At 48.5% G+C, this 27770-nt stretch overlaps 1 protein-coding gene across 1 annotated transcript; it reads right to left on the reverse strand.

Moving 5' to 3' along the window:
- Positions 1-7221: 7221 nt before the first annotated feature.
- LOC136504874 (NDR1/HIN1-like protein 1) lies at positions 7222-8367 on the reverse strand. The gene has a single exon (XM_066499912.1). It carries the CDS (start codon positions 8191-8193, stop codon positions 7561-7563), a length of 633 nt encoding a protein of 210 aa, XP_066356009.1. The 5' UTR covers positions 8194-8367; the 3' UTR covers positions 7222-7560.
- Between the last annotated feature and the right edge of the window lie 19403 nt (positions 8368-27770).

Here is a 27770-nt window from a genome sequence, read left to right on the forward strand (position 1 = left end):
CGGTCTGAGGAGGCAGCAGCGCAGTGTTGACGTGATGGCAAGGCAGGCAGGGCAAGCCCATGCTTGGCAAGGCGATGTGCGGGCAAGGCCAAGTGTGGCCACGCACGCACAGTACCGCTAGGTGAGCGCGAGGCAGCAGAGCGGCCAGGCAGACGCGATGGCGGTGGTAGAGCGCACGCGGGCGACTTCGCTTAAGCGGCCATGGCCAGCAGCAGTGCAGTGACATGACGCTCAGAGTCAGCGACATGGCAATGCGGCAGCAGTGGCTGAGCCAGGGCAGCAGGCCCGCGATGATGGTGGTGGTGGCCGAGCGGCCAGGTCACCGGGCGCAGCGTGCGCATGCGTGCATGAGCGCGTGCATGAGCGTGGCAGTGGTGGTGCGGGTGTGCACGCCAGAGCACGGCAACGGTGGGGCGGGTGTGCCTAGGCAAGGCAGAGCCACGGTGCCAAGCCGAACCGAGACAGTGACCGTGTCCAGACGCTGACACCGTCCGGAACGTGTCATGCATGATTTTTTAAGCGCTCTAAAAATTCACCTCGGTGCTTCAATTGCTAAACCACCAATTCTATACTCAAGAAGGCATGTTAGGCTACCAAAACCCACCATGAAACCCTACCCCTACTTAACCCAATTCGCTTACAAAAATTACCGAACTTAGCTTCGTCGAAGTGTTTTCTAACTTAAGAAATTCAACTAAGTTCTTATCGGTTTCACGTCGAATTCGATTTCCAAGCTATCAAGTATGCTAGCTAGCGAATCCCATTCTCGACCGGAAGTATTTCACTGCCACCTACGAAGTTTGTACTACAAACTTTATCAAAGTTTCGTCTATGCGTTCTATAGCATTTTCTTTTAATAAAAATTCATTTAGAACTCTAAGTGATATAACGCGACATGAAACATAACATTCGTTTCGTGTTTCCGATGAACGTTTTAAGTTACGTATATTGCTTTACACCCTATATTACACACATTTACACATAAGTATGATGCTCATGCAGTGTTTTAGCAAAAGACTGTACAGTGTAACACTGAGGGTGTTACATGTACGTGACCACCAATCACAAGAATAATTAGAAGAGAATGGAATGGACAAGAACACCTCATCGGAGCAGGGAGCCATGGTGAGGAGCCATGCCTGCTCTGCAACAGACAATTTCAGCCCAACCTGCAAGAAATGGCCCTCTATAGCGGCACCCACAGTTGGAAGCCTCCATGCCAAAATTAAAGGAGGAACAGAAAAAGAGAGCAAGGACTAGCGAACCTGTGCGGAAGCCGAAATGAATGGAGGAACACGTGCCCATGAGCGGAGGGAGGTGGAGCACCGGGAGCAGACACGCAGGAGGCAGTGGCTAGTGCCATCACTGGCCCACAGTCGTCCACCATGCCATTGCCGCCCTTAGCCTTCGGCGGCTTCGTGATAGGTGACCTGCGCAGATCCGACAGGAGGACAACGGATCCGGTCGGCACTGGATCCGCCAGATCCGCCGGGGGCCTCCGCCAGCAACGAAGACCGAGCGGACAAGCCTATGTCCATCCCGGCGCCGGCGAGGGAAGGGGACGGGGAGCAAAGCACCTTAACCTGCGCAGCGACCGGGCAGCAGTCGTTCCGTGGCCAGCTCGCGTGTATCTCGCGGCACAGTGGCGGCGGCCAGCTGGCACGACTCGCGCCCAGTCGGGCTGTAGGCGGCCAGTGGGCCTGCTCGCGCCGCCGCACCACCTCCACATGGGGGCCCATAGGCCATGACGCTGGGGCCGCCAGACCACCGCGCTGTTGTGCCGGGTGGGGCCACCGCACCTGGGCCCTCCTGTGTCGCTAAGAGAAGAGGGAGGGAGGAGAGCGGAGACAAGAGAGATAAGGAGCCACCACCGAGAGAGGAGGGAGAGGCGGATGTGGATGCGCGAGAGGGAGTTAGGGTTGGAACCTTTTTTGCTCGGGTTGGAGAGAGTGACCCGAGGTGGAAGAAGGTGACTGCTATATATACAACGGGCATTTGTATGGGCGGCTGGTGATTCAGCCGCCCCTACAAGCCGCCCCTGTTGTGCTGGAGCCCGAGCATGCCACTGTAGAGGCGGCCCCAATGCCAGCCGCCCCTAAAAAAACTCCATTTGCTACAAACTGTTTTTTCACATAGTGTGTTAAGTGGTGGTTTCCATGATGCAAATCATGTTTTCTGTAAATGTGTTGAATACAAAAGTTATAGATAACTTCCATGTCTTGCTTTGTATTAGTCTCTTCTATGCACGATATCAGTCTACTAGAATTTCAATTTGGACTTAGTAAGGCCTTGGATGCTACACGTTTTCCAGGAGTTAGAAAATGGACGATTCATTCATGGATTGAGTTTGATATGTGCAAAAAAGGGGAGCCGTGGCATGGATGCTTTTATGGGTTCTATATGGTGTTTTGTTGCTTGATTAAATGTTGTCGGTTGTGGATTGTACATTTCTGTTTGATGCTATGTTTGTGGCACACGGCACACTGGGTTAGTGGTTGTTACGAACATGAATTAGCACCCAAGAAAACGTAATAAACAGGAAATATGTGCATGGTTGTTTTGACGCTATTAAATTGGTGCCCATGATTCTTTAGCTTAAAAACATGTTGCTAGGATCAGATGGACTGTAGTATCAGATGACCTCAATTTTTTCATGCTCCTACAGCATTGAAAATTTTGAGAGTCGTGGCAACGCACTGGACGGAAATTTGAGCTCCTCTTAGCATTGAAAATTTCAATACTCACGTAGAAATGCATAGGTGAAATTTTCGAGGCTCCCGTAGCAACGCATTGCGGAAAAAAAAAAAGAAACAACAACAACAGGGGGAGGCGCTCTGCTGCTCTCCGATGAAATCGGGCGGGAACCTTACCGATGGCCACTCCACCTCGCGGCCGACCAGCCCACCACCAAAAGAAATTCTGCCCACTGATCGCCTCATGGGCCCTAACACACGTGCGAGGAAAGGAAAAACCTTGAGGGCCCATGTAGCCCTTTTGCACCCAGCGGGAAAAGGGGGCCTCCAGACGCGCGAGGTCACAAGTCCCTCGCAACTCAACCGGAGACAACGCATGCCATGGTGCTGCACTGCGCCTGATCGCAAGTGATGGGAGAAGAAGAAACGGAGCTTTCGCGAGCCAGTGCCACGTCGCACGCTGTGTGTGTCGCCCTGTTCGTTTGGCTGTCACGGGTGAAAGTACGGTTGACTGATTTATTGTGAGAGAAAAATACTGTTCGTTGACTGAAAAAGTACGGCTTATAAGTCAACGAACCGAGCGTGTGTCTGTCTTTGAGAATGAATGGAAACAACAACAGGCACAGGCCGGTCCTCCACTCCATCGTAATTCATAATTTGGCGCGTCGGCGTCACGTTTGGTGGTGCAGTTGACGGTCGATCGCCCAACCAAGGCCAACTGCCTGTTGCGTGCTCTCTCCGTCTCGACTCCCTCTTATCACTCTCTCAAGCACCGAGAGAGACCGCCGGGATATATGCTCTCATTAGGCGCTGAAACAATCACAGCTATTGGTGGTGGTGCTAGCTAGTAGAGTACTGCTACTCCCTAGCGTACGCGCGTACGTTCATCACCTTCACCGTACCGTACGTTTAGCATAATATCCAACGACGCACGGCTTAATCTCGATCATCTTGAGGCAATAATAAAACGAATAATTAAAAGAGTACTTCACCACAACTCCACAAGCAGCGAAAAAGCACGCTCAGTCAATCCTTGCTCGGCGGCTCCGTTCTTGCTCCGAAAAAAAACCGAGCCACTACAGATGGATCTTTTTTTTCTCTACCTTTACCGCTCACTCTATCTGTCCATTAACACCACACGTATCTTTTTCCTAGCACTAGCGCTAGCACGGATCTATCCATGGACAGATGATGGATAGAATGGAATGGACCGGTGACGGACGGGCGCTACCGATGCAAATTCTAAAGCTTTGGATGCCTAGTGTTTTCCTTATTTTCTGTGTGCGGCCCTCTTGGGTTCGCTTGCTTTCCGCCGGTCGTGCTCGTGCACCGCTCATTTGCGCACTGTTATATCAGCCACTTTATTTTATTCGTGGGGCCTGCTAAGCCTAATGATAGAACAAAAGTACACACGCGATGACTCGCCACTCAATATTTGTAGCTAGTCGTGTTCGTTCATCCGCTCGTATATGGCACCCCTTCTCTCCTATCTTTGACAGCACAACCAGGCACCGGACACCGTTACACCGATCGAGCTAGAGAGGCCGGAGTCCTCTCTCGATGTCAAAAGCTTCTTAAAAATACTTATATCAAGTTATTGGTTATTATTTCAAGTGCACAATATGTATGGAGTGATTTTTATGCGTTTCTCTGACCGTTGCCAGTAATTAATTATTTCCTAATAAAAAAATAAGAGAAGGGAGAAAACAGCACGCTGCTGGGAAAAAACCAAAGGGAATCCAGCAAATAGAGGCTCAAATTCGACGGGTTATGGTTGTTTTATAGGTGCGTAGAATTTTTTATGCTGATAGTGCAAATACGGTGACGATTTGACTATAATCACTGTTTTTTTTTCTCGTGCGACTCATACATCCGCCCCTCAATAGATCGAGGAGATGTCGGAGACATGCATGGACTCACGCAGGAAATTTACTGAAGCTCGGGTGATTAGAGGGTTTGGATGAAAAATTGTTAGAATTCTATCTTCCCTTTTGTCAAAGTCAAAATTAAATAACGTTTGGAGGATCTAAGTAATGAAATTTTGGAGATGCTTCCAAGGCAAAATTAGAGTACCCCTTCAATTCTAAATTATAAGACGTTCTGACTTTTTTTTACGTACACTGCAAGCCATGTATGTAAAAAAAGCCCAAAACGTCTTATAATTTGAAATGATGAGAGTATGATTACTTATACTTATGTATATACATAATTTAGTTAAGAAAATGTATGAGCGGAAACTGAACTTGTCACGATATGTCACAAAATGCATTTTTAAAGTTCATGTACTTATTATCTAATAAGCGAAGCCACTTACAAAGTTCAGAGGCTGCTGATGCATTTAACTCTTCGTGTAAATTAAGTTGTACTTTATTTGCATACTGACTGGCAGATTTACTCCCCTCCAGGACCTCATGGATCCGGATCAAGATCACCTTCAATTTTTTTGACATTTAGCGGAGCGGTTGGCCTCGTGGATTGGTCGGGCTAGCTTGCTTGTCCCGTAAAAAACACGACGAACGCAGAAGCCACTGCCACGACCACCGACCACGGTCGTGTCATGTACAAGCGACGATGATGGAGGCGACGGAGGCCACCGCCACCCAACGGTTGGCAGGGTAAGAAGAAGCGGCCGACGACTGCTCTCGAGTCGTCCCCATCCCATCTCCATCCATGGACAAGCATGGGGCTGCGCCATGCCCATCATGCATGCCCATGCCATCCCATGATCGATCCCCGTCCCGTCGCGCGGCGAGACAATCGACCGACCTCTCAAAAGCGAGGTGGTGGTGGTGATGGAGTTGCTTCGCGGTGTAAGCAAACGTCAAACCGGAGCCCCGGAGGAAGCAGATTAAAAGGAAAGCGACGCGGCAGCGCACACGAGGATCGGATCGGAGCGCACGGCGACGGCGACGGCATGGCGCGTCCTCCGGGATCCTGACGCGTCTCCTCCCACTCTGCCTTCTCTGCCCTTTCACTACGCAAGCTTTCGGTCTCCTCTCAAGTCAAGCCTCGAGCAACTTTGGAAAAGAGTCGCCCGTTTTCTACCTCCCGGCAAATGGCGTTGGCAACCAAAAGTTCCTCGGCATGGATGGGGGACCACCAGCCACACAACTACCTACACTGCACACACGCGGTTGCCACCAGCAACATCGATTATTCAACCTGTTCGGCTGGGATAGATTATTACTGCTGGCTAGTTTGGTGTAAAAGAAAAATACTATTCTGGTTAAAAATTTACGATCGTTTACGACGACCAAGCGGCAGCACCTAATAATACGAGTCGTTGCCAGAAGAGAATAGATGCTTCCACAAGCGAAAGCCAGCTTATGCATCGGGCAAACTGGCACACTACCCTCCTATAGTAGGAGCACTAATGTACAAAACAGAAGGAAAACGGCAGGCACATGTGATTCACCATGCTCAGTACATACCCCCTCCTCACTGCTGGTGTCTTCTCTAACCCAACCCGGTGTCTTCTCTAACCCAACCCGTCCCCCCACCCCCCAAAAAAAAATGGTTTCCTTAGTTGTGAAGTGAAGCTCAGGCCCCAGTTGGCCAGTTGTGTGTTGAATTGAGACACAGAGAGAGAAGAATGATGAGTGCTGGGCGATCAACCACCGCTTTGGCACTAGAGAGAGGATCATCACAGAGGAGGAGAGTCCCCATGTGTTGTGTACTTGGGGGTTTCCGGTTTCCCCACAGCAGATCTCGCCTTCAACTCAGATACAGCTGACTGCCTCGGATCTTCTGGTGGTAAGGTTGTTGCCACCAAACTCCTTGCCCCAGCCCCCCAACAAGACTCCAAACTCTAGATCACGCACTTGCATTTGTAGTGTACTTCTACGCCTTTTTCAACAAAAAAAAAAAAAAAAAAAAAAAACTACTAGTACTAGAGATCGATTCACCAGAGATGATTTGGCTCCGAGACCAAGAGAGGGGCAACCATACAACGTCATCCCTTTTCTCTATCTTTAAAAGGAAGGAGAGAAGAAGAACAGTTTTTTTTTCAAACAAAAAAATCCACGAAAGAGAGAGTGAGGGAGAAATGCAAATAAAGCAACCTCACCAAAACGGCTATATAACTTAGGGGGTGTTTAGATCCGGTGACTAAAGTTTAGAAGATATCAAACGAGGGTGTTGTATGGGGTGTTCGAATACTAATAAAAAAACTAATTACAGAATACATCAATAATCTACTAGACGAATTTATTAAGCCTAATTAATCCGTCATTAGCATATATTTACCGTAGCACCACATTGTCAAATCGTGGACTAATTAGGCTTAAAAAATCGTCTCACAAAACAGTCTCAATCCGTGCATTTAGTTTCGTAAATAATCTATATTTAATACTCCATGCATGTGTCCAAACATCCGATAAGACAGCGACTAAAGTTTACGAGGTGGAACCAAACACCACTTTAGTTATCCCCTTTAACTGTGGTTGATCCTCCAAAAATAGGTTTATTCACAATTAAGCTGCCTCTTAACAACAGTCAAACAGCAGCAACCAGCTAATGAGACGACGGAGACAGCATATATGACCGTAGTAATTATAGTTATCAACCCTACCGAAACAAGAAGAAAAGAAAAGAAAAGAAAAAACGAAATTACCCTCCTTTACATCCGCATCACTGCAGCAATAACACTAGCAGCAGCGGACAGAGAGAGTTATTACCAGCAGCAAGCAGCCATGGCCCATGGCCGGCCATGTCGACCGCCAGCCAAAGATCTCTGCTTCTTTGGAGGCGGGCGGCGCCTCTGTTTCTTCTTTCTTGCTCCTTGCTACGGAGTATGGACAACACAGCAGCACAGACAAGGGACCGGACGACGGACGGACCTCACCTCACCTCACCTGAGGCTGGCAGCCTAGACCTCGACGCGGCAGTAAGTGGTGGTCTGGAACTTGAACCCACTCGCCCCGGGCTCGCCGTTCCCACCGGTAGTGACAAGGAACGCCGGGCAGGTCACAAACAGGTGGTAGTGGCCGGAGATCCAGCTGCCGACCTTCCACCGGACGCGGCCGTCGATCTTGACCTGCAGAATGAGGTACCCGGACTGGCAGTCCTGGCGGAGCGCGTCGGCGAGGTAAGGCGCGAAGGGGACGTCGGGGCCGGACAGGACGGGCGACCAGATGTCGACGTCGCCGTGGCCCTGGTACACGGCCGGGAGCGACGCCGCCACCGTGATCTGCTGGTACTTGTACGACGCGTACACGTCGAGGCGGTCGTAGTAGACCCCGACCTTGTCGTTCGGGTTGCGGGAGGCGACCGTGATCTGGAGCGCGGTGGAGAGGACGGAGGAGGAGGTGCCGTTGGAGAGGTCGAGCTGGCGGAGGGACGCGTCTTGCAGGAAGAAGCGCGGGTGGGTGGGGCGGAGGACCAGGTAGATGATGAGAGCGATGATGGCGACGAGGAGGGCGAGGACGAGTAGGATGGCCAGGAGGCGGCGGCAGGAGCGCCGGAGGTCGTCGTCGCCGTGGTTGCCGCAGTCCTTGCTCATGGCTGATGGTTGTGGTGGAGGAGGTGGTGAGTGGGTGAGCTGTGGTTCTTGGGAATTGGGATCGAGTTGGATTGTGAAGGTGGAGTGGAATGGAATTGGATGGAGAGGGGGGCGAGGAGGAAGGGGAAGGGAAGAGCAGAGGAGGAGGAGGGTGCTGGTTTGTGAAGGTGAGTCAAGTGGGAGTTATTATGGGTCAATTAATAGGCTACTAGGAGAGAGTGAGAGTGCGCCAAGAAAGAAGAAAGAAAAAAAAAAGCTTTGGAGGGCTTCTGAACTAATAAACTTGGCTAATACTGGTTTGTTGGGAGAGAACTGGTAGCTGACTCGTAATTTCTGACTGAAATAAACATGCGAACGGGCCGAAGGTTCCCAGTGAAGTTTCGAGGGGGCTTTTTGCTTGCGCCTGCAACGTGTCTCATGTGTATTCTACCTCTCACTCTCTCGTAGTCGTAGACTCGTTAGGTGAAGTGAGGACTGACTACTGAGGATTACCGCTGACTTGTGCAGAGCAGTGAGTAGTACTAATCAGGATGTAGACATGTTGTATATATTATTGGCTGTGGTTAGGATTAGGAGACTTGATGACGCACAGCAGGGTGCTTTATTAGTTGCGAGATCTCTCTCGGTCAGCCGAGCCCGAAACTAACGGTACTTACTCTGCATAATATACATACATACGACTGCGAGTTCCCATCCATTCACATGTTCGCTTTGGTTTCAGCCAGCCCAAATCAGCCAGCCAATAGTATTTTCCTTTCACAACAAATCAGCACCAGTCAGTCCAAACCAGCCCAGAAACCAACCAACGAACAGGCGGATCGTTGCATCGGTTTTCATTCATGTGCAGGCAGGTTTGAGGAGGGACACACGGTGGGTGGGCTCCGAGTTGGATTGGAATGCTTTCAGGTTGCGATTCGTTCCAGCAACCTTATTACGTCCTTGCTCACCGATTGCTCACCGGACGTAGTATATCGGATTACCCACTTGCTATCTGCTAACTACTAGTACCTTATTACGTCCTTGCTCATTTCTCTTTTTCAAAATAAACTTTTCGAACCACGCAGTGCTATCTTTTCGAATTCGCCGAGTACTCCTAGCGCCGACGTAGCAAAAGCGACCAATCCTGCTAGTGGTAGTGGAACTCCCTCTCCTTTGCCCAGTCAGAATCAGAATCCGATTCGGCGCCCGGCCCTTGCCTTTCAGGCTTTCAGCTTCTAGTTTCACCTCCCCTGCCTACCAGTAGCGGCCAGTCCCCCAGTGCCAGCCGCGCCCGTGCAGTGCAGGTGCAGCTTCTCACGTCAGGCCATCATCACGGCGCGACCGTGCGAGACTCGAGCAACCAACCACGGCAAAGAAAACAAAAACGGCCTGTGTCGTGCTTGCAAACTTCACGCGGAACAGTCCCGATCGGTCGCCGGAGTGGCTTTTATTTGATGCGTACATGGAGAGGTATAAAGCAGCAGTATACCGAGAAAAAGGGCCCCGGCCTCTCAGCTCTCAAAGCGCTCTTTGTTCCTTATCAAAAACCACGCTTTCTTTCTTCTTTTTTTAACGGTGCGCCTTTGCAGCATATAGGAAAGCAAAGCAAAGCAAAGGCGAGAAAAAAAAGCAGAGAGAGATCGCTCGCTGCGTTCAGAGAGTGGGCGAGTGAGACTGTGAGAGTGACTAATAAAAACTAACTCTTCCTGTTCAAGGACAGGGACGTCCACGTCTAGCCTAACGCATCGCGATCAGTTACCAAATCACAGCAATGTCAAGGCAGCATCATATCACCAGTGACCTGACTGTCATAGAAATACTTTATACTCCCTCCGTTCAGAAAAGACAGCAACTACGTGGCTGATGTTCTTCAGAGACTGATCAAAGCAGATGACAATATGAAGGCTCCTGTCCAGTATTGCAATATGTAGACGACATGGTCATCCTGATACGAGGTGACCCTGGAGATGCGACTGGACTGTCATGTCTGTCGGTCCCGTCTTGTACAGTCTGATGACAGATTCTGCATAGCATTTCTCACAGTCACAGGCCACTCTGACGCTCCCTGCCAACCGTTACAATCTTGCTTGCAAAACTCTCCCACGCAACCCCTCATCACACCCACCATCATGTGGCCAGGCCACTGGACACAGCAGCAAGAAAATCATGAGCACTGTCATGCTTATACTATCACCAGTGCCTCATCCTCACTCACACATGTTGCCATGCACCATTTTGCGCCAACCACGGCATGTTCTAGGGCAGGCAACTACGCAGCATGATGCGACAAGACAGAGCATCTGGGAAGGATGGTGAGGTGGCGCCGGCAAACATCTTCCAGAATAGGAGTACATCATGCTGTGCTCCTCGCAAAGAAATCATTATTCTGTTTTTTTTTTTGGAACAAGAAATCATTATTCTGTTTGAGCATGCCGACCAAACCCAGAAAACGGACTATGCTCTACACCACATATGCAGTGCTGATTCGTCAAAATTAGGCAATAATTGATGGAAGGCTCACTCTAATGCAGTGCCAGCAAAACTTTCAGGTGGCAGCATCAACAAGCAAGCAAGCAAACAATTTGACAAGCAGCACCACCAAGACGTGCCCAACCAAACATACAGTTTTATAACACCAGCTTTTGACGGTCAGGCCATGATTGAGATACCTAACCTACCATTAGTCATTACCCACTGCAGTTTAGATTTACAAGGAACCCACAAAAGGTAACTGCAACAATTGCAGCTCAACAAATACAAGACAAACAAAGAGTCCCTGTTGTTATAAAGAAAAAAAAGGACCAAAACCCCTCCTACGCTGCGTCTGACTTGCAAACATCCTAATCCAGCAGTCGAGTAAAAGTTGCCGGAAGCACAGACCCGGTGTGAGGATCAACAGCATGAGCAAAGGCAACATATGATTGGCCTGAAAATTATTGACCCCCACAAACTGAAATCGGGAAAAGGATCCTGACTCCTTAGGTTGCATATACGTCAATAAATGTCTTCCCAAACGTTAACATGGAAGGCTATTCATCAACCAAGTAATGAAAGAACGTCAGACCTTTGCGATACAGGTGTTGCAGAGGAGCCATAGTTACGCTACATCAGTAGTTCACTTCGGTGCCATTTAGCTTGGCAGCGAATGAAGCTTTTATACTTCAATCCGTGTTGATCATCGTCAATTTTCAACTTTGCCAAACAGCATCTAATGCATACGATACATTAACACTTAGGGACATAGAATTAAAGGGACCCTTAGTCGCTGAAATGACAGTGGGCATCACATAGGGAAATCATTGTATTATCTACAAGGAAAGTAAGCCAAATGATATGGGTTCCTCCATAAAGGACAACATAATGAAATTGGCAGCTATGTGGCTTGTGGCATGACTACTCTATGCGACAATATACCGGCTAGTAGCAGCGTATATGTCACACCCCGCCTACTATAAGATATACCAGCCAACTACCAGAAGATAGAAAGCAGGTAAACAAGTTTGAATCCCAAATCACAACAAGCTAGAAACTAACTTGGTATTAACCAACTGTCAATTATAGTACTTATCCTAGGCTCTGAAAGGCCACAGGGATCTTGACAACTACAATGCTAATAATGATATTTCTTACATGTATCTTTTACCTATGAAAGTTGCGCTATCAATTGAGAGTATCCCAGAAGGGTATTGGTCATCGTCGCTCTTTCCAAGCAGACATTTTTTTTTGCTTAAGTCAATGACTTTGCATGAAAATGCATTTCCCAGATAAATGAAAATTATTTGTCTTATCTGTTCTATTTAAAAGCTTCTTTTCATGCCGAACAATGAATCCATCCAAGCCATGCTTTATATAGAACATGAAATATGTTGCAATAAATATAATGACTCATTTTTACTATATGGTATGAGTATTTAGGTCAAATTTTGGGCAATAAAGTAAAGAACTGGACCAAGATATTACTCTGCATTCAAAATTTCTGCTTGGCAACCACGACTAAGTGCCATATTCTTGCTATCATACTTATGCACACCAAGCTCAACGCGCCTGAAAGCGCAATGCCACCATTATTGTATTTACTCATGCATATGACCTAGAAGGTCGATATCCGTAATGCATAGATTGATTATCAATTAAAGAACAATTGGTGATCATTAGCCCCAGAAGAATTGTTATGGCTAAATTATGGGTTACATCGGTAACTACAGGTGTAAAGTCTAGAAGGCTACATATGCATTTATTGAAATCAAGAAATTGCAGAACAATAGTTTATAATCCACCAGAAGTTATGGGCTCAACAAGAAGTTGAGAATACTCCTCCTGTAGTAGGAAATACACGTAGTATTCATGTAACTGCATTAAAAGTCCAAGCTAACTGCATACAAAAATAGTAATAGACCTCCCTAATAAAGTGCGTAATATTTTCCAAATAAATCACCACTAAAGCATACATATACACCACTAGAAGTTGTTGAATGGGAAATTTTAGTTTGCTATTAAATATCTCGGCATTAGGGGGAGATGAATGCCCATATTATGAAATGCCTTGATATTTATAAATCAAAACGCACAAATCCAAACTAAACTAGTTGTTTAGTTACACTACTCTATTCTATAGTATGGAGTTATGCCAGATAACTATTTGTATCAATGAGGAGCAACTAGATTGGTTAAAGTCTAAATGAATGCTTCTACCCGAAGTAGATATGGATATACTCGGGACTAATTTCATATCCATTTGACCTTGGTATTTTGATTAAATTATGCGGGGACGCCTGAAAATAAGATCTAGTGGCCTAAGTCACGAGCACATGCTCATGAAGCAAGCTCACATTATATGTGATAAAACTCCTCTCATACTCTTGTAGAGAAATCACCCTGCTGGTGAGTTACCTCACGACGAGGTTCATCTTGAAGATAAAAATCCTAGCAACGTGTGTGTACTATAAAGCTATGAATACGGAACGACAATGGATCTATCTTTCGGGAAACAACAAAGATCATTATTAAGATGTGAAAGGATCAAGATGCCCAAGAGGGGGGTGAATTGGGCTAATTCTAAATTTCTTTGCAATAATTAAATCCTATTGTTAGCACAATTAACCCCTTGTGCCTAGAAAGTGTTTCTAATGTTCTACCGCACAAAAAGTCTTGCAACCTAAGTTCCAATCCTACTCTAGCATGACAATTCTATGAATGTAAAGACAAGTATTGAATTGCTCAAAGTAAATGCTCAAAGTAAAGAGAGAAGGAGGAATGCGGTGATGTTTTGCCGAGGTATCGGAGAGTCGCCACTCCCCACTAATCCTCGTTGGAGCACCCGCGCAAGGGTGTAGCTCTCCCTTGATCCGCGCAAGGATCAAGTGCTCTCTACGGGTTGATTCTTCGACACTCCGCCGTGGTGAATCACCCACAACCGCTCACAACTTGAGTTGGGTCATCCACAAGCTCCGTCGGATGATCACCAAGCTCCCAATCACCACCAAGCCGTCTAGGTGATGGCGATCACCAAGAGTAACAAGCATGGACTCTCACTTGACCACAACAAGCCTAATGAGAAGGGTGGATGCACACTTTGCTACTCTTGATCTCACTAATGAGGGCTCTCTTTGAGATTCACAAATCTCAATCACCTCACTAGGACGTTGCTCTTCTTGGCACTCTCAAAGGTGTTTCTCAGCTGTTGAAATGAGCAAAAGTACCCCCACACGAATGGAGGAAGTATTTATAACATGGGCTGAAAAACGAACCGTTATGTGCCTCTGCGGGGTGACCCGACGCTCGGGTCATGTTGACCGGACGCGCCGGTTAGTTCACCCCGAACTACAGTGTTTAAAGTGTGACCAGACGTGTCCGGTCGTGATTTTCCCTCTTTGGAACCTTACTGGAGTCGACCGGACGCTGGCCCTCAGCGTTCGGTCACTTAACCTCTCAGTGTTCGGTCACTTCCAGACGACTTCACCTTGATCAAATGAACTGGCCGAACTCTACGCTAGTGTCCGGTCACACCGAAGCCAGCGTCCGATCAGTATTTGACTCTCCATTCACTTCCAACTTTCGAACGTACGTGAATGAAGTTTGCTCCAATGGATCTAAGGGCTTTTTAGGAGCTACCTAGTGCTAGGTTTAGCAAGTGTGCACCACACTTAACCCACTAGACTCACCTAGGTCAAGCTACCCGTCCATACCCCCCTTAATAGTACGGCCAAAGGGAAAACAAAGTCCTAAACTACTCTAAGTGTCTCTTCCACACCAAACGACACTTAGAACTAGTATATCCTTAACCTTGTCGTCCATCCTTTGAAAACTGAAACGATTTCCATCGTAGGGGCATAACCACCATGATAGCCCAATCGATCTTCATTACCATGACCTAACTTAATTGCCTCTGCAAAACACACGTTAGTCATAGTAATCATGTATTATCATTAATCACCGAAACCTAACTAGGGGCCTAGATGCTTTCAAGATGTTTAAAGTCGAAAAATATGTGTCGACACTTGTTTGCCTCTATAATTGCTAAATGAGTCTCTTTGTGAGAACTCGGATTTGGAACAAAGTTTATGGCAAGAGTGCTTGAAGCTCTCATATTGGGTCAAATGAAACATGCAATTGAGGTTGAACCAAAAATCGCTATGTGAAATCTTGAACCTGACGTTCGATTAATTATGGGTCATCATGAGTGGTGAAAAGCGATGGTTCAAAAGGTCCTAACAAAAACTAGTTCCGGTATAAGTTTTACAAATAAGTTCCATCATATAATGAATCTGGTTGCATGAATTAAAATATGCAGTTATGGGATTCTAAAAATCCATGATGAGCAACATTTAAATCTCGTACCAATATTGTCTTTTATGTGAAATGATCTCCATATAAAGATAATAACTCCCTGAAGGATTTTCCTTGAAGGAATATATGGTTATAAGTCTAAATGCACCAAAGTAAGTTAATTCCTTTGAATAAATAAAGACCCATATAAGACCCGAGAGATAAGAATGAAAAGAGAAATTAAAAGGAACAAAAGTATACCATATAAGCACATGCCTATTTCATGAGGTTTTACTATGGGTGTGTATATACTTGTGATATAAAACGTTTTCCACCTGAAGTTTTGGAATTAAAGTATCCTCTAGAAATTAATATGATATATTGGTGTTACTAGCAATATTTTCCCTATTATGCTAGAAATACAGACTTGTGATATCGTATTATGTATTAAAATAAAGGTTCCCGAAGAATCTAGAATTAATTCTAGAAGGAGTAACCACGATTGTGAATAAAGAAAAAATATAATAATTATTGATCACATCTTAAAGATGCATGTCATTGCAATTGTTGAGTGCACAAATATGCATCCTGATGTATGTATGATATAATATAATAAATTTCTCTAAGCATTATTCTCTATTCTCAATATTCTTGAAGAATAGCGAGACAAATGTCATGAAGCTTAAATGTTGTGGAAATCTTGTATCTCACTTGGACTATCCATGTCTATGTTTATTTCCAAATACTGGTTAATGTCATGGGAATGAATTACTTCAACAGATATTGTCGTCAGGGGGAGTATTTACAAGATATTGATTGTCATTCAAGAGACTCTGAAAGTCTCAAACAATACATAGAAGGTGTTATTCTAATGTTGACTTCCTAACCTCTGTTGAAGGCTCTACCGTGACACCATTTATGAAAGTGAGTTTATTGTTTATGTACACTTCATATTTTTACCTCACAAGTTCCAGAAGTAAGATGAGGTTAACATTATGAAATAATCCTTGTAATGTATGCGATATACGTGTTAAGTCTCTATGTGCATATGCTTCCTGTAGAAAGCGTTCTTGGCATAGTAGGACAATTCTACAAGGTTCACGGGGAGAACTTCCCTAGAATATTAATCCTTGATCAAAATTGTAGAGAATTCAAAATGATATGATTCAGAAGGTCACAATTTGTCGTGAAGACATGTTGTACTCTTTTTTCCTCGATGAGTTTTCCAGAAGTTTCTCATGTAAGGTTTTTAATGAGGCAACAATATGCAAACGCATTAAGCGACAATAATATACTCTTTCTCCATATTTTTCCCATTGGACTTTTGGAGTTTTAACGAGGCATGTATTTGTTATGGTATTCACCTTAGGGGCGGTGTTTAAAATTCCTCAATTAGAGGATTAATGAGCTCATACCATGTATTCCTGATGGGCTCATATCATATATGCCCTGTAGACATGTATATAAAGGAACCATATGTACATCTATATGGGCTAACGAAGAGATAACTCTCCTCATATATCTATGTCTTTTGTGTGTTATTGTATATTGTTCTTAGGGATTAGGCAACGGAGACAGGATCAATCTACCACTTCTATACGTCTCTTTTTTTTAATCACGAGCAGGAACACGTCCGTAGATAGGCTGATTCTTGACACACACCAGGCCTACTGGAACTTCTCTTTCCAAAGGACGAGGCCTAGCAAATACTAGTACAGTAGTACCTCAGACACAAGGTAACCCGTAAGTGCAAGGCCGATGCTGAAAAAATTTCAAACCGATAAATAGTACCACTTTCGTCTTATTTGACAAATATTGTCCAATCGTGGACCAACTAGGCTCAAAAGATTTATCTCGTGATTTCTAACTAAACTGTGTAATTAGTTTTTTTTTCTTACCTACATTTAATACTCCATACAAACGGCTAAAAATTGATGTAATAGAGAGAGAGTGAAAAAACTTAGAATTTTGGTGGCATCTAAACAAGGGGCAAGTATAGTAAGTCCTACTCAGCATGCAGCAAAGAGATCCATGTCAACAGAATCCTACGTGGAGGAGAGATAACAGATGAGAGAGAAAGAAGCGGGTGCTCCATCTACCGCTGGGCTGAAACACAGCGTCCGAGACAAAAAAAAAAAAAAAAGCCTTCTTGCAGTTAGATGCCGACAGAGAAGCAGGCTGTAAAAGGTACTCTGCCAATCATCGTGGGTTTGCACATACAAATAATGCTTCATTTTATGTTTACTTGTTAGCAACTTTTTATTATAGTAAATTTAATTATTTGTTTTTTTTAAAAAAAATTTAGATACTTTAATGTATATAACACTAATAAAGTATGTTCAATAAAGAATTATATATATAAAAACTTGATATATCTAAAAAAAATCTTTTATAGAAAAAAAACATATGATTAAAATTACTATAGTAAAAATTTGGTGACAAGTAAATAAAAACGGAGTTAGGGAATGCCTAACTGTCCTATACAGCCGATTCTTCCATCTAGTCTAGTACTACTTCCTATAAAAACATATAATTCTAGTATAGAACGGTTGTCTAATAAAGCATGCAATTTTAGCTCTATAGGGTAGCATAGAGTGGGACCCGCTTGATAAAAAACCATAGCCAGCTCGTTCCTATCCGCAAATTCATCTGCTGCCGTGCATGGGAACCTGAGCGGCACCAGGAACGAGACACAAGTCGCTAGCTGGCGCGCGTGGCAAAGAATAAACGAAGGGCACATGCGTAATTTCGTGTGGTCATTGAGCTCTCCTCGGGAGTGTAGAATTGCGGAGCGTAGAATTGCACAGGGAATATAACATGAAGGCTGTTAGTTTACGTGGCATTGGTATAAGCCTGCTAGCAGCCTGTTGCTGGCTTATCTATCCTTGCTCTAAGACTATCTTCAACACACCAAACCTAAATATAAGACCCATTCTAAAAATTGGGTCGAGAACAGTTACGGGTCACCCATCCAAAAAAATTTTCTTTCTCCAACAACCTCGTCTACAGGAACAAAATATCTCCCCCTCTCTCCCTCTCTCTCTCCACCGGCGACGGTGCACCCGCGCGCACGCGCGCTCTCTCCCTCTCCCTCTCTCCACCTGCGCTCGCCACCGCTCTCTCCCGGCTCCCAGATCCGGCGAGGAGGCCGGCTGCCCATCACCACCAGCACCACTCCGTCTCCCGGTGCCACCACCAACACCTCTCCATCCGTGCACCACCACCAGCTCCTCTCCATCTCCTGGCACCCAGATCCAGCGAGGAGGCCAGCCGCTGCACTCGGATCAGGCCAGTAGGAGGCGCTCCCTCTCCTCCTTCGGTCGTGCGCCTCTCTCTCTCCCTCCACCGGCCCCCACGATGCTCGCCCGCTGGCGCTCCGGTGCGGCCAGGCCTCAACGGTGTCTGCAGCCGCGACAGGGCCTCCGCGATGCCCACCCCCTGGCACAGGCGTGGGAGCCCCTTCCTCGGCAGGCGGCGCTACGGCGAGCGCGCCCCCTGACAGCGGCCCTGGGCGAGCGCCCCGTCGTGGTCCTCGCCGTCATCTCGTCCGCGGGCCCACCACTACGAGCGCAAGATTTTTGCGTCGCCTCCGACCCAAAATGGGTGCTGTGTTTGCGTACTCGGTTGGAGGCTATTTTTCCTGCTTATCCGCTGTGCACAACACATTTTTGGGGATGGGTTGTGTTATTGGAGACAATCTAAAACAAGTTCAGTTGTTCTCACACCGTTCCTCTTGCTGAATCCCAAAGTCAACTACAAGTTTGTTGACCATACTTGCGACCATGAAGGCGACAACACCGACAATAACAGAACGTATATATAAGATTGTCATATTAATTTCCTATATCTAATAAGCATTGCCCAAGTCAACTTGCCAGTTTTATTTTTTCAATACACCTGTCGGGTTCATAAACCCAGGGTCCCTCACAGACTGGCTTCCCCACAAAGGCTCAGCACAAGCAGACAGTGCGCAACACATGGGCCAGCCCAAGAGTCTAAACAGCAGGCTAGAAGGGCGATCCAATCACCGACCGGAAGGTCTGGCCGAGGAGGAGCAGCGTCCGTTTTCCGACTCCGGCCCACCTCTCCGACCGGAGCGCTCACTTCGGCCTCCGGCCGCCTCTGGACGGTCCCTCCAACCAGAAGGCCTGGCAAAGCACTACCTCTGACTCCGACCCCACGTATCCAACAGGGGGATACAAAGACCCTGCTCACTGCTCTTCTCCGACTGGCACAACCAAAGCTGATTGGGCCAACCGACCGGGGACGCCCGCTCGAAACAGGCCAGGGAACAGACGGAGAAAGCAAGGCAAGGCGCACAAGTCAAACCATGATACCAGGGACCGTACCCTATACATCTATAGGAATAGTACTCTACAACCGCCCTGACACAAACAGTGTTGTAGGCACCGATATTTTCCCTACAGTATTGTGGGCACCATTAACTCCCATATGGTGAGGCCCCCCACATACCTCTAGGCATCGACAGTGTTGTGGGTGCCGGAATTTACCGTACCGAGTGAACATGGTGAAACTCCTCACATGTCTCTAGGCATCAATAGTATATGTAGGTACCGACATCTGCCATACCCAAAACAAGACGACGTAACCTCCCATATGCATCCGACATCCAACAGTGTTGTGGGCGCCTACCTTCATCCTATACTTGCCGGCGTGGGCAACAAGGTTTTGAAGCATACGTACTCTCTCCCTCTCACTTGTAAGGCCATCCCCTTCATCTATAAAAGGGGATGCGCTCTCTCCCAAGAGACTCAGTTGATTCAAGTTCATGCAAGTCATTCCAAATTCATTAGATCGATCAAGTTTACTAGTTCACAACCATAGAACCGCCAGGCTCGGACCTTAGGCACACGCTTGAACACTTAGCTCATAACGGAGCTCCTATCGCTCTTGGCCCTTCCGACTAGAGCCGACCGGACCTCTTGTACACCCCATCTTTTTCCTTCTCATTTGTAACCTCACTGCAAACTTCGAGCACCTAGGCTCAGGAATAAAATCACCGATCGACTCAAATTGGACGTAGGGCACATTGCCTGAACCAGTATGAACCCTGTGTCATTGAGTGCTAGGCCACCTCCGATCACAACGTATGGCAAAACTACAAATATTTACTTGTTTGTCACTTTCTACACCGACAGTTGGCGTTGTCCATGAGGAAGACGTTGTACGTTCAACACTTTTTAGTCATTGGATGGCCCACTTTTCTGCCACCTTCGCCATGGTAGGCTCAGGCGATACGATTCACTTTAGCTCACTAGAGTTTCCCACACTCCCACCTGTTGGGATGTGGGTTCCACCCATCTTTAAGCCATCACCGGCCTTCCTCCTCGGAAGCCTAGACCTCATCGCCGACCAGCTCAACGTACTACACCTCCGCGAGGAGGCCCTCATTCCAGCGCCCGTCGGAGGGGCGCCCTCTGTCGGCTCTAGGATGCATGACAACTTCAATGACGCGACATCTGCGCTTCATCTCAAGCAAACTCTCTGCTCAAACCCCACTGTGAGTAATGTACATGCTGTTATTTACTTACTATTCTCTATCTTCCACTAATTATCCAGAGGGATCCTGTTGTCTCCGTCGCAACAGCCGTACGATCGGTTCCCCTATGGCCTTGCATCTCCCGTAGACGCGTACGCCCGGGGGTTCCGAAGGATGCCGGCACCGCCCCCTCTCACGTCCGAATTCGTGGGGATGGCAAGCTATTCTCCCACCTGTTTCCTTGACCTCATGGATGATGATGTTGAGAGTGACAGCTCTAGCATCGGTGATGTGGCGCCTAGCCAGCGACTGTCTCGGGAGTACGCTATGGTGGATGCTCTGGGACCGCCACCGGTGGAAATAGAGTCCTTGTGTACACATGCCCCTCTGGATCCTTGTGCAGAGACCCCTAAGCTCACATGGGAACACAGTGAGGCACTACGACAATAGTGGTTGCACCAGCCACCGACTGCGCCAGCGCGCTCGGCGCACCACACTGCGACCCATGCACATAAATCGGTGAGCGGCACCTGAGGTTGCGCCCATCGGGTCCAGTGCAACACCATGGATAGGGGGAATGATCCCCCATAGTTCGCTCAGGCCAATCAAAACATCGCTGCTGCGGCTATGCTTCTGTGTGGCCTGTCCAAGCCAAACGACCCTCATGAATAGGCGATCCATCAAAACCTCCGAGCACTAGTAGAGACCGCTGCCGTTCAACAAGAGGAGAACTCCGTATCACGACGCCGACTCATGGCCTCACTCCCCACAAGGGGAATGGGGACGCAACAGATGGGTCGCTCCACCCGATCACCGCTACAACTGCTGAGTGCGGCACAGGAGGCCACATTGGCACCTCATCTTGACTTGACAATCACTCCGCACAGACTGCCTGTATACGCGCGGCTCGAGTCGAACCAAGACACATGCAGCAGCGACTAGAGTCCCAACCCTTATGGCCCGGAACCACGGACCTTTGTCCAACATCTCCAGCAAGCGCCGCTCCCACAGTGCTCCAATGGAGGCCAGGGCAAAGGCAAGGCCAAGCGCCAGGATCAGGATGAGGGCCCCTCCACGTAGAGGGGAAAAAGAACAGAAAAGATCATCGCCGACCGCCTAACTCCACGTTGGTCGCCACGGGTGATCACACGGGCATGCAGCCCTAGTAGGACCCTCTGGGCTACTTCCACGAGCTCATGGAGAGCCCATGCACCAACCACGACTACAAGGACTGCCAGCTCCTCAAGCGCCTTCTGCGGCAGGCCAGCGGGCCAAAGGAAGAAAAAGGCAAAGAAGCAGCGACCAAGAAAGGGGGCGTAGTGGGCAAGGATCCGGATGACTGAAGGTTGAAGTGATCTGACCGAACGCCTACCGACTGAAGGACAACAACGATGACACTCTCATCGAATGCTTGGAACAGCTATGTCGTTTTTCTTCCCCTAAAATTCAGTCTTACCATTATTTACTTAATGTTTGCTCCGATAAGAGCACCCCGACCCGAACACTTTTCGGCCCAGGTTGTTCGGGGGCTCCACTAGGATGCACTACTACCTCTCTATTTTGTTTACTATCATATGGTGAAATTCCTTCCTACCCAATCAAAAGGGTAGTTCGTTCCTTTAATTTACCTTATGTAGCTTTGCTTTAAAACATTCTGACCGATCGCACCCTGCCTTCACCTACGATTACGAGCAGCTGAGCCTCACGGGCCATGCCCCGGGCTCCCAAGGTTGCAGCCTATGGGACAAATGGACAAGTACGAGAAAGAAAGAATAAAAAATAAAATTATGCTAAGGGCTCGTTCGGTTGAGTCGTTTCCGCCCCAGAATGATTCCCGGTCAAATCTGCTACGTACAAATTAAACGGACATTCCTGGCCGGAACGTTTCCCGGACGTCGTTCTCCGGGAACCGAACAGGGCCTAAGGAAAAACTAACGAAAGGGACAAGCTTCCCCGAACGGAGTGACTCCATCATAAAAAACAAAATCAATTGTAGTCATTAAGCACGCAAGAACATTTACACGGGGGCTCCCCCACAAACTTAAACTTTTTACGTTTACTGAACTACTTATATTTTACAAGCTATTGGACCGGCTCGACGGCATCTACTATCGGTGCGACCGGCGAAGGCACGGGCTACTCACTCACCAGCGGGACAACATTCGGCTCGGTCGAAGCCGGGGCCATGTCCACCTCCGACCCAGGCTCCGTGCCATCCACGGGCTGGGCAACGTCCTCTCGACGCACGCTTCTAGCCATGTCTTCATGACGGACGTCCATCACCCACTGAGCAGAGACTTGCTCTGCCACTGACCTCGCATGCGGCAGCAAGCTCTCCCTAATCGATTGGATGTCCTCCATGCTCAAGCCATCAACGTACCCACTATAGATAGTGGTGAAGTCCAGGTTTGGATGGTGTGTCGCCACCGAAGTCAACACCCCCGACGCTCCATAGAATAGCCCCGCTCGTGATAAGGTCCCAGACCACATCCGAGACCTCCACCAGTTGGACAGCGGGCACGCTAGTGCTTGGCACTGACCCGAAGACCTCCGAGACGACAAGCTGGGCAACATTGTGGATCTAGTCAAGTCCCCCCTCGAGAGCACATTGCTCTTCATGGGACTTGGCTAGCTCCTCTGCATTCTAGCTAAAAGTCACCTTGACCATCTCCAGGTCCTGTTCTAGCGACTTTACCTTTTTGCCCAGCTCTGAAAGAAGGGCAAAAAGCTCAGAAACAGGCTGAAGGAAGAAACCAACATAATGAAAAATAGAAAAAGTACGTACCAACGTGGAAGTTCTTAAGGGTGGAGAATTCCTCCGCCTACTGGGCCACCTGCTTGCGTAGCCGGGCCCTCGCCTCCTCCGTCCCCATCACCTGGCCCCAAAGCATGAGCACTTCTTGGTGTGCCTCCGACCGGGCCTTCCGCTCTGACTCTAGGGCCTTCCACGCCAACTCCAGGGCATTCCGCTCCGACACCAAGGCGCTCCGCTCTGACTCAAGGGTCTCTAGGGATTTTTGGAGCGCCACCTCGGTGTCCGCCAGGGATGTCCACAACTGAAAGGTCCTAATATGGCTAGAGGGGGGTGAATAGCCTATTTAAAATTCTATAAATCAACTAGAGCAATTTGATTAGTAAGACAAATAGCAAAATGCAAACTTGCTCTAGCTCTATGAGGGTTGCAAGACACCTATCCAACAATTCTAGTTGCAATGATTACTAGACACACAACTTGCTATGATCCTACTCACTAAGAGCTCTCAATCTTGCTACACTAAAGAGCTCCACTAGATGAACTTAAATAACAAATCAAGCTCTCAATTCTAATTACACTAAAGAGCTTGCCACAACTAGTTTGCAAGAATATAAAAGAGTGAGTAGGGTGATTATACTGCCGTGTAGAGGGATGAACCAATCACAAGATGAAGATGAAATCAATCACTGGGAGAATACCAAAGGGCAAGAGACAACCGATTTTCTCCCGAGGTTCACGTGCTTGCCAACACACTACATCCCCGTTGTGTTGACCAACACTTGGTGGTTCAGTGGCTAAGAGGTGTTGCACAAACCTCGTCCACACAATTGGACACCGCAAGAACCTACCCACAAGTGAGGTAACTCAATGACACGAGCAATCCACTAGAGTTACCTTTCGACGCTCTGCCGGGGAAGGTACATCCCCTCACAATCACTGGAGATGGCCACGAACAATCACCAACTCATGCCAATCCTCCATCGCTGCACCAAGCCGTCTAGGTGGTGGCAACCACCAAGAGTAAAAGTGAAATCCATAGCACAACACGAATACCAAGTGCCTCTAGATGCAATCACTCAAGCAATGCACTTGGATTCTCTCCCAATCTCACAAAGATGATGGATCAATGATGGAGATGAGTGGGAGGGCTTTGGCTAAGCTCACAAGGTTGCTATGTCAATGAAAATGTGCAAGAGCATAAGCTTGAGCCAGCTATGGGGCTTAAATAGAAGCCCCCATGAAATATAGCCATTGTACCCCTTCACTGGGCATAAGTCATGGTGACCGGACGCTCCGATCATACTGACCGGACGCACTGGTCATGAATACCAGACGTGTCCAGTCTCCATACTGGACGTGTCCGGTACCTACCAGACCACCACGTGTCCCACCATTGCCTCCAATGGCTCTCTGATATGTCCGACCGGATGCACTGTTCGAAATGACCAGACGCAGAGCCGCTGCGTCCGGTCGAGTCCAGTAAGCCTCCAGGGCCGATCGGACGCGTCAGTTAGAAACTGACCGAACGCTGAGCCTCAGCGTCCGGTCGAGTACAGTAAGCACCCACGGACGACCGGATGTGTCCGGTCACTCCGAACTGAACGCTGCCAACGTCCAATCAACTGCACTACCGAACACCGACCATGTAGATTCATACCGGACGTGTCCGGTGTGGCGCCCAGATGCGTCCGGTCGCACTGTGCAGTTCAGTCCTGAGCCACATACCGGACATGTCCGATCTCCATACCGGACATGTCTGGTCACTCTGTGACCAGCGCGACTAACTCGTTTTCAACTCTATCTTCTTCACCCTTGCTCAAATGTGCGAACCACCAAGTGTATCACCTTGTGCACATGTGTTAGCATATTTTCACAAACATTTTCAAGGGTGTTAGCACTTCACTAGATCCTAAATGCATATGCAATGAGTTAGAGCATCTAGTTGCACTTTGATAACCGCCTTTCGATATGAGTTTCACCCCTCTTAATAGTACAGCTATCTAACCTAAATGTGATCACACTCGCTAAGTGTCTCAATCACTAAAACAAAATGGCTTCTACAATTTTTACCTTTGCCTTAAGCCTTTTGTTTTTCTCTTTCTTCTTTTCCAAGTTTAAGCATTTGATCATCACCATGCCATCACCATCGTCATGATCTTCGTCATTGCTTCATCACTTGGAGTAGTGCTACCTATCTCATAATCACTTTGATAAACTAGGTTAGCACTTAGGGTTTCATCAATTAACCAAAACCAAACTAGAGCTTTCAGCAACCCCACCTCAGTCTCCACCTGGCGGGCCTTTGCCACCTCAAGCCCTCACTTGGCCGTGGTCGCCCGCTCTGTTGCACACTGCCCCTCCGCCCGCGCCACGGTCACCTCAGCTGCCCAGTCCTGGGACTCGCGGTGAGCGGACTCTAGCTGATGCTCAAGCTCAGCCACCCGGGCATGCTCCATCCGAAGAAAGCGGGACTTGCGGGATGACATCTCCTTCAAACCCTACGAAAAACAAGCATGCTGAGGCAACCAACAAAAGATTCAGAGGTCAAGGACAAACACGAGAAACTCACCTCCATGGTGAGCTATAGGTTGACCTCAACTAACTGCTAGGTGGACTTAACCCGCTCCTGGGCATCCCTAAGCCTCACGGATAGGTTGGCGAGTTCAGACACCGTGACGAGTCCTTTCCCCCCAAGGATGTCCTACACTCCTAGGAATCCCAAAGGACGAACTGCACCTTTGCTGGGTCCTCAGGGTAGGGCCACTATAGGTCACCCTCTGGCAGCCTGCCAAAGGGCCTAGCCTCCGACTGAACCACCGCCAGCTCCCGTGACGACACCGGTAGCTCCACCATGCCATTAGCCTCATCGTCGGATGGGATATCCACCACCTCAGTTGCGTGAGCCGTTACCAGGCGTTCCTACTCCATCTCGGCCACGTCTCCCCCCGATGCCTTCGGCTCTGACCATGAGGGTGAGCCATGCAGCCCTCCACCCAATGAGGCAGGGAGCTCGGTCTCCCTCTCCTCTTCCATCGTAGCTAGTGGAGGAAGGGCAACGAGAGTTACCTCCGACGCGACCTCCACCGTCAGCACCGGGATCACCACTAATGCCGCCGCTGCCGCTGCCACCGTATTAGCAACTGACCTAGGAGGCACCACCCCTAGAAGGAAAGGGTTCATCGCCGCCACCCTGTTCCCCCACTGCTCGCCGCGACATGCTATAGGTGGGCCTCCAAGTATCCTGCACGAAAGTTGGGGAGATGCTCAACCCCATCATCGCCCAGCCACTGACAAAAAGTGCAGATAAGTCACACTCCAAAAAGACTCAACAGCAAAAGATAAAAAAGAAACAAAGAAAAACATACCGGGAGGTAAGCGACACAGCTCTGAAGGCAAGACCTGACGTCGACGGGCCTGTAGGGCAAGGACCACTCCTAGGCTATGACCCATGCCCCCTCACTTTAGTCAGGGGCGGAGTCATCCCAACCGGCTCCTACCCAGCCTATGGGTCGCCGCGACCCTCGGCTCGGGACTTCTCGACCAGAGTAGCGGGCGGGGCATCCTCCGACTATGAGTCGCGCGATGCACGGGTGCCAGTCCACTCCTTGGACCGCCCGGCTTGCTCGACCACGTCCACGGCAGGTGGGGCATCCTTCGGCTACGAGTCGCACGCTGGCACCGGTCCCGGTAATGCACGGGTGCCAGTCCGCTCCTCGGACCACCTGGCTTGCTCGGCCGCGTCCACGGCAGGCGATGACGGGATCAGCGACGCCACCAAGGGGCACGGTAACCACGTCCGCTTTGCCTCCCGTTCACCGACGGCGTCCACGCTTGCTGCACGCTTCCTCAGCATGGGAACTACTACGTGCCTCTCCTCCTCCTGCTCATCACCAGTGGACATCGCCGCAGGGTCACGATGCTCCATCGAGGTCACAACGAACTCCTGACTTTCCTCCTCCTTAGAGAAAACCAGGTCATCCACATCCGTGGGATCCTCTGACGTGAGCTCTGACTCGATGTCGCTCCTATGTTCCCCTACCTTCACGCGCCGGGTGATCTCCTTCTCCTTCTCTTGCTTCCACCGAACCTCCCTAGTTCTCTTCTTCTTCCTAGCATCTACCGCCTTCTTCTAGGTGGCCTGCCGGGCCATGCCCTCCGGCCCCTTCAGAAGGTGCGGCCGGGACCTATACGCATCAAGCCCCTACGCAATAGGCGACTCAAGATAAAAAAAGCAGGAAAACAAATGGGGAAAAGAGCACGAAGTAAAGAAAGAGGAGCATACCAATTTGGACACCACCGAGGCATTGAGAGGTATGGGCATCCCCTCAACCTTCTCTTTGGGATTCAGCTATAGCACCCGGTCAAGGCGACTCTAGACCTTGTCATCCGGCAGCTCCTCCGATGACACATGATTAGGGTCCAACGCATCACTATACCTCCACATCGGCCACGCCCTCTCCGCCAATGGAGCAACTAGCGGTGGTAGAGGGTGTGGAACACCCGTACCCCATCGAGGCCATGCCGCACAAGCTTCTAGAGCTCCTCCTTGATGATCTCCACCCTCTTCTTTTCCTTATG

The sequence above is a fragment of the Miscanthus floridulus genome, chromosome 14 (assembly GCF_019320115.1).
Source record: "Miscanthus floridulus cultivar M001 chromosome 14, ASM1932011v1, whole genome shotgun sequence".
Lineage (NCBI taxonomy): Eukaryota > Viridiplantae > Streptophyta > Magnoliopsida > Poales > Poaceae > Miscanthus > Miscanthus floridulus.

What these genes read in the sequence shown, in the direction of transcription:
- LOC136504874 (XM_066499912.1), bottom strand. Translation starts at nt 8,193, where the DNA reads ATGAGCAAGGACTGCGGCAACCACGGCGACGACGACCTCCGGCGCTCC.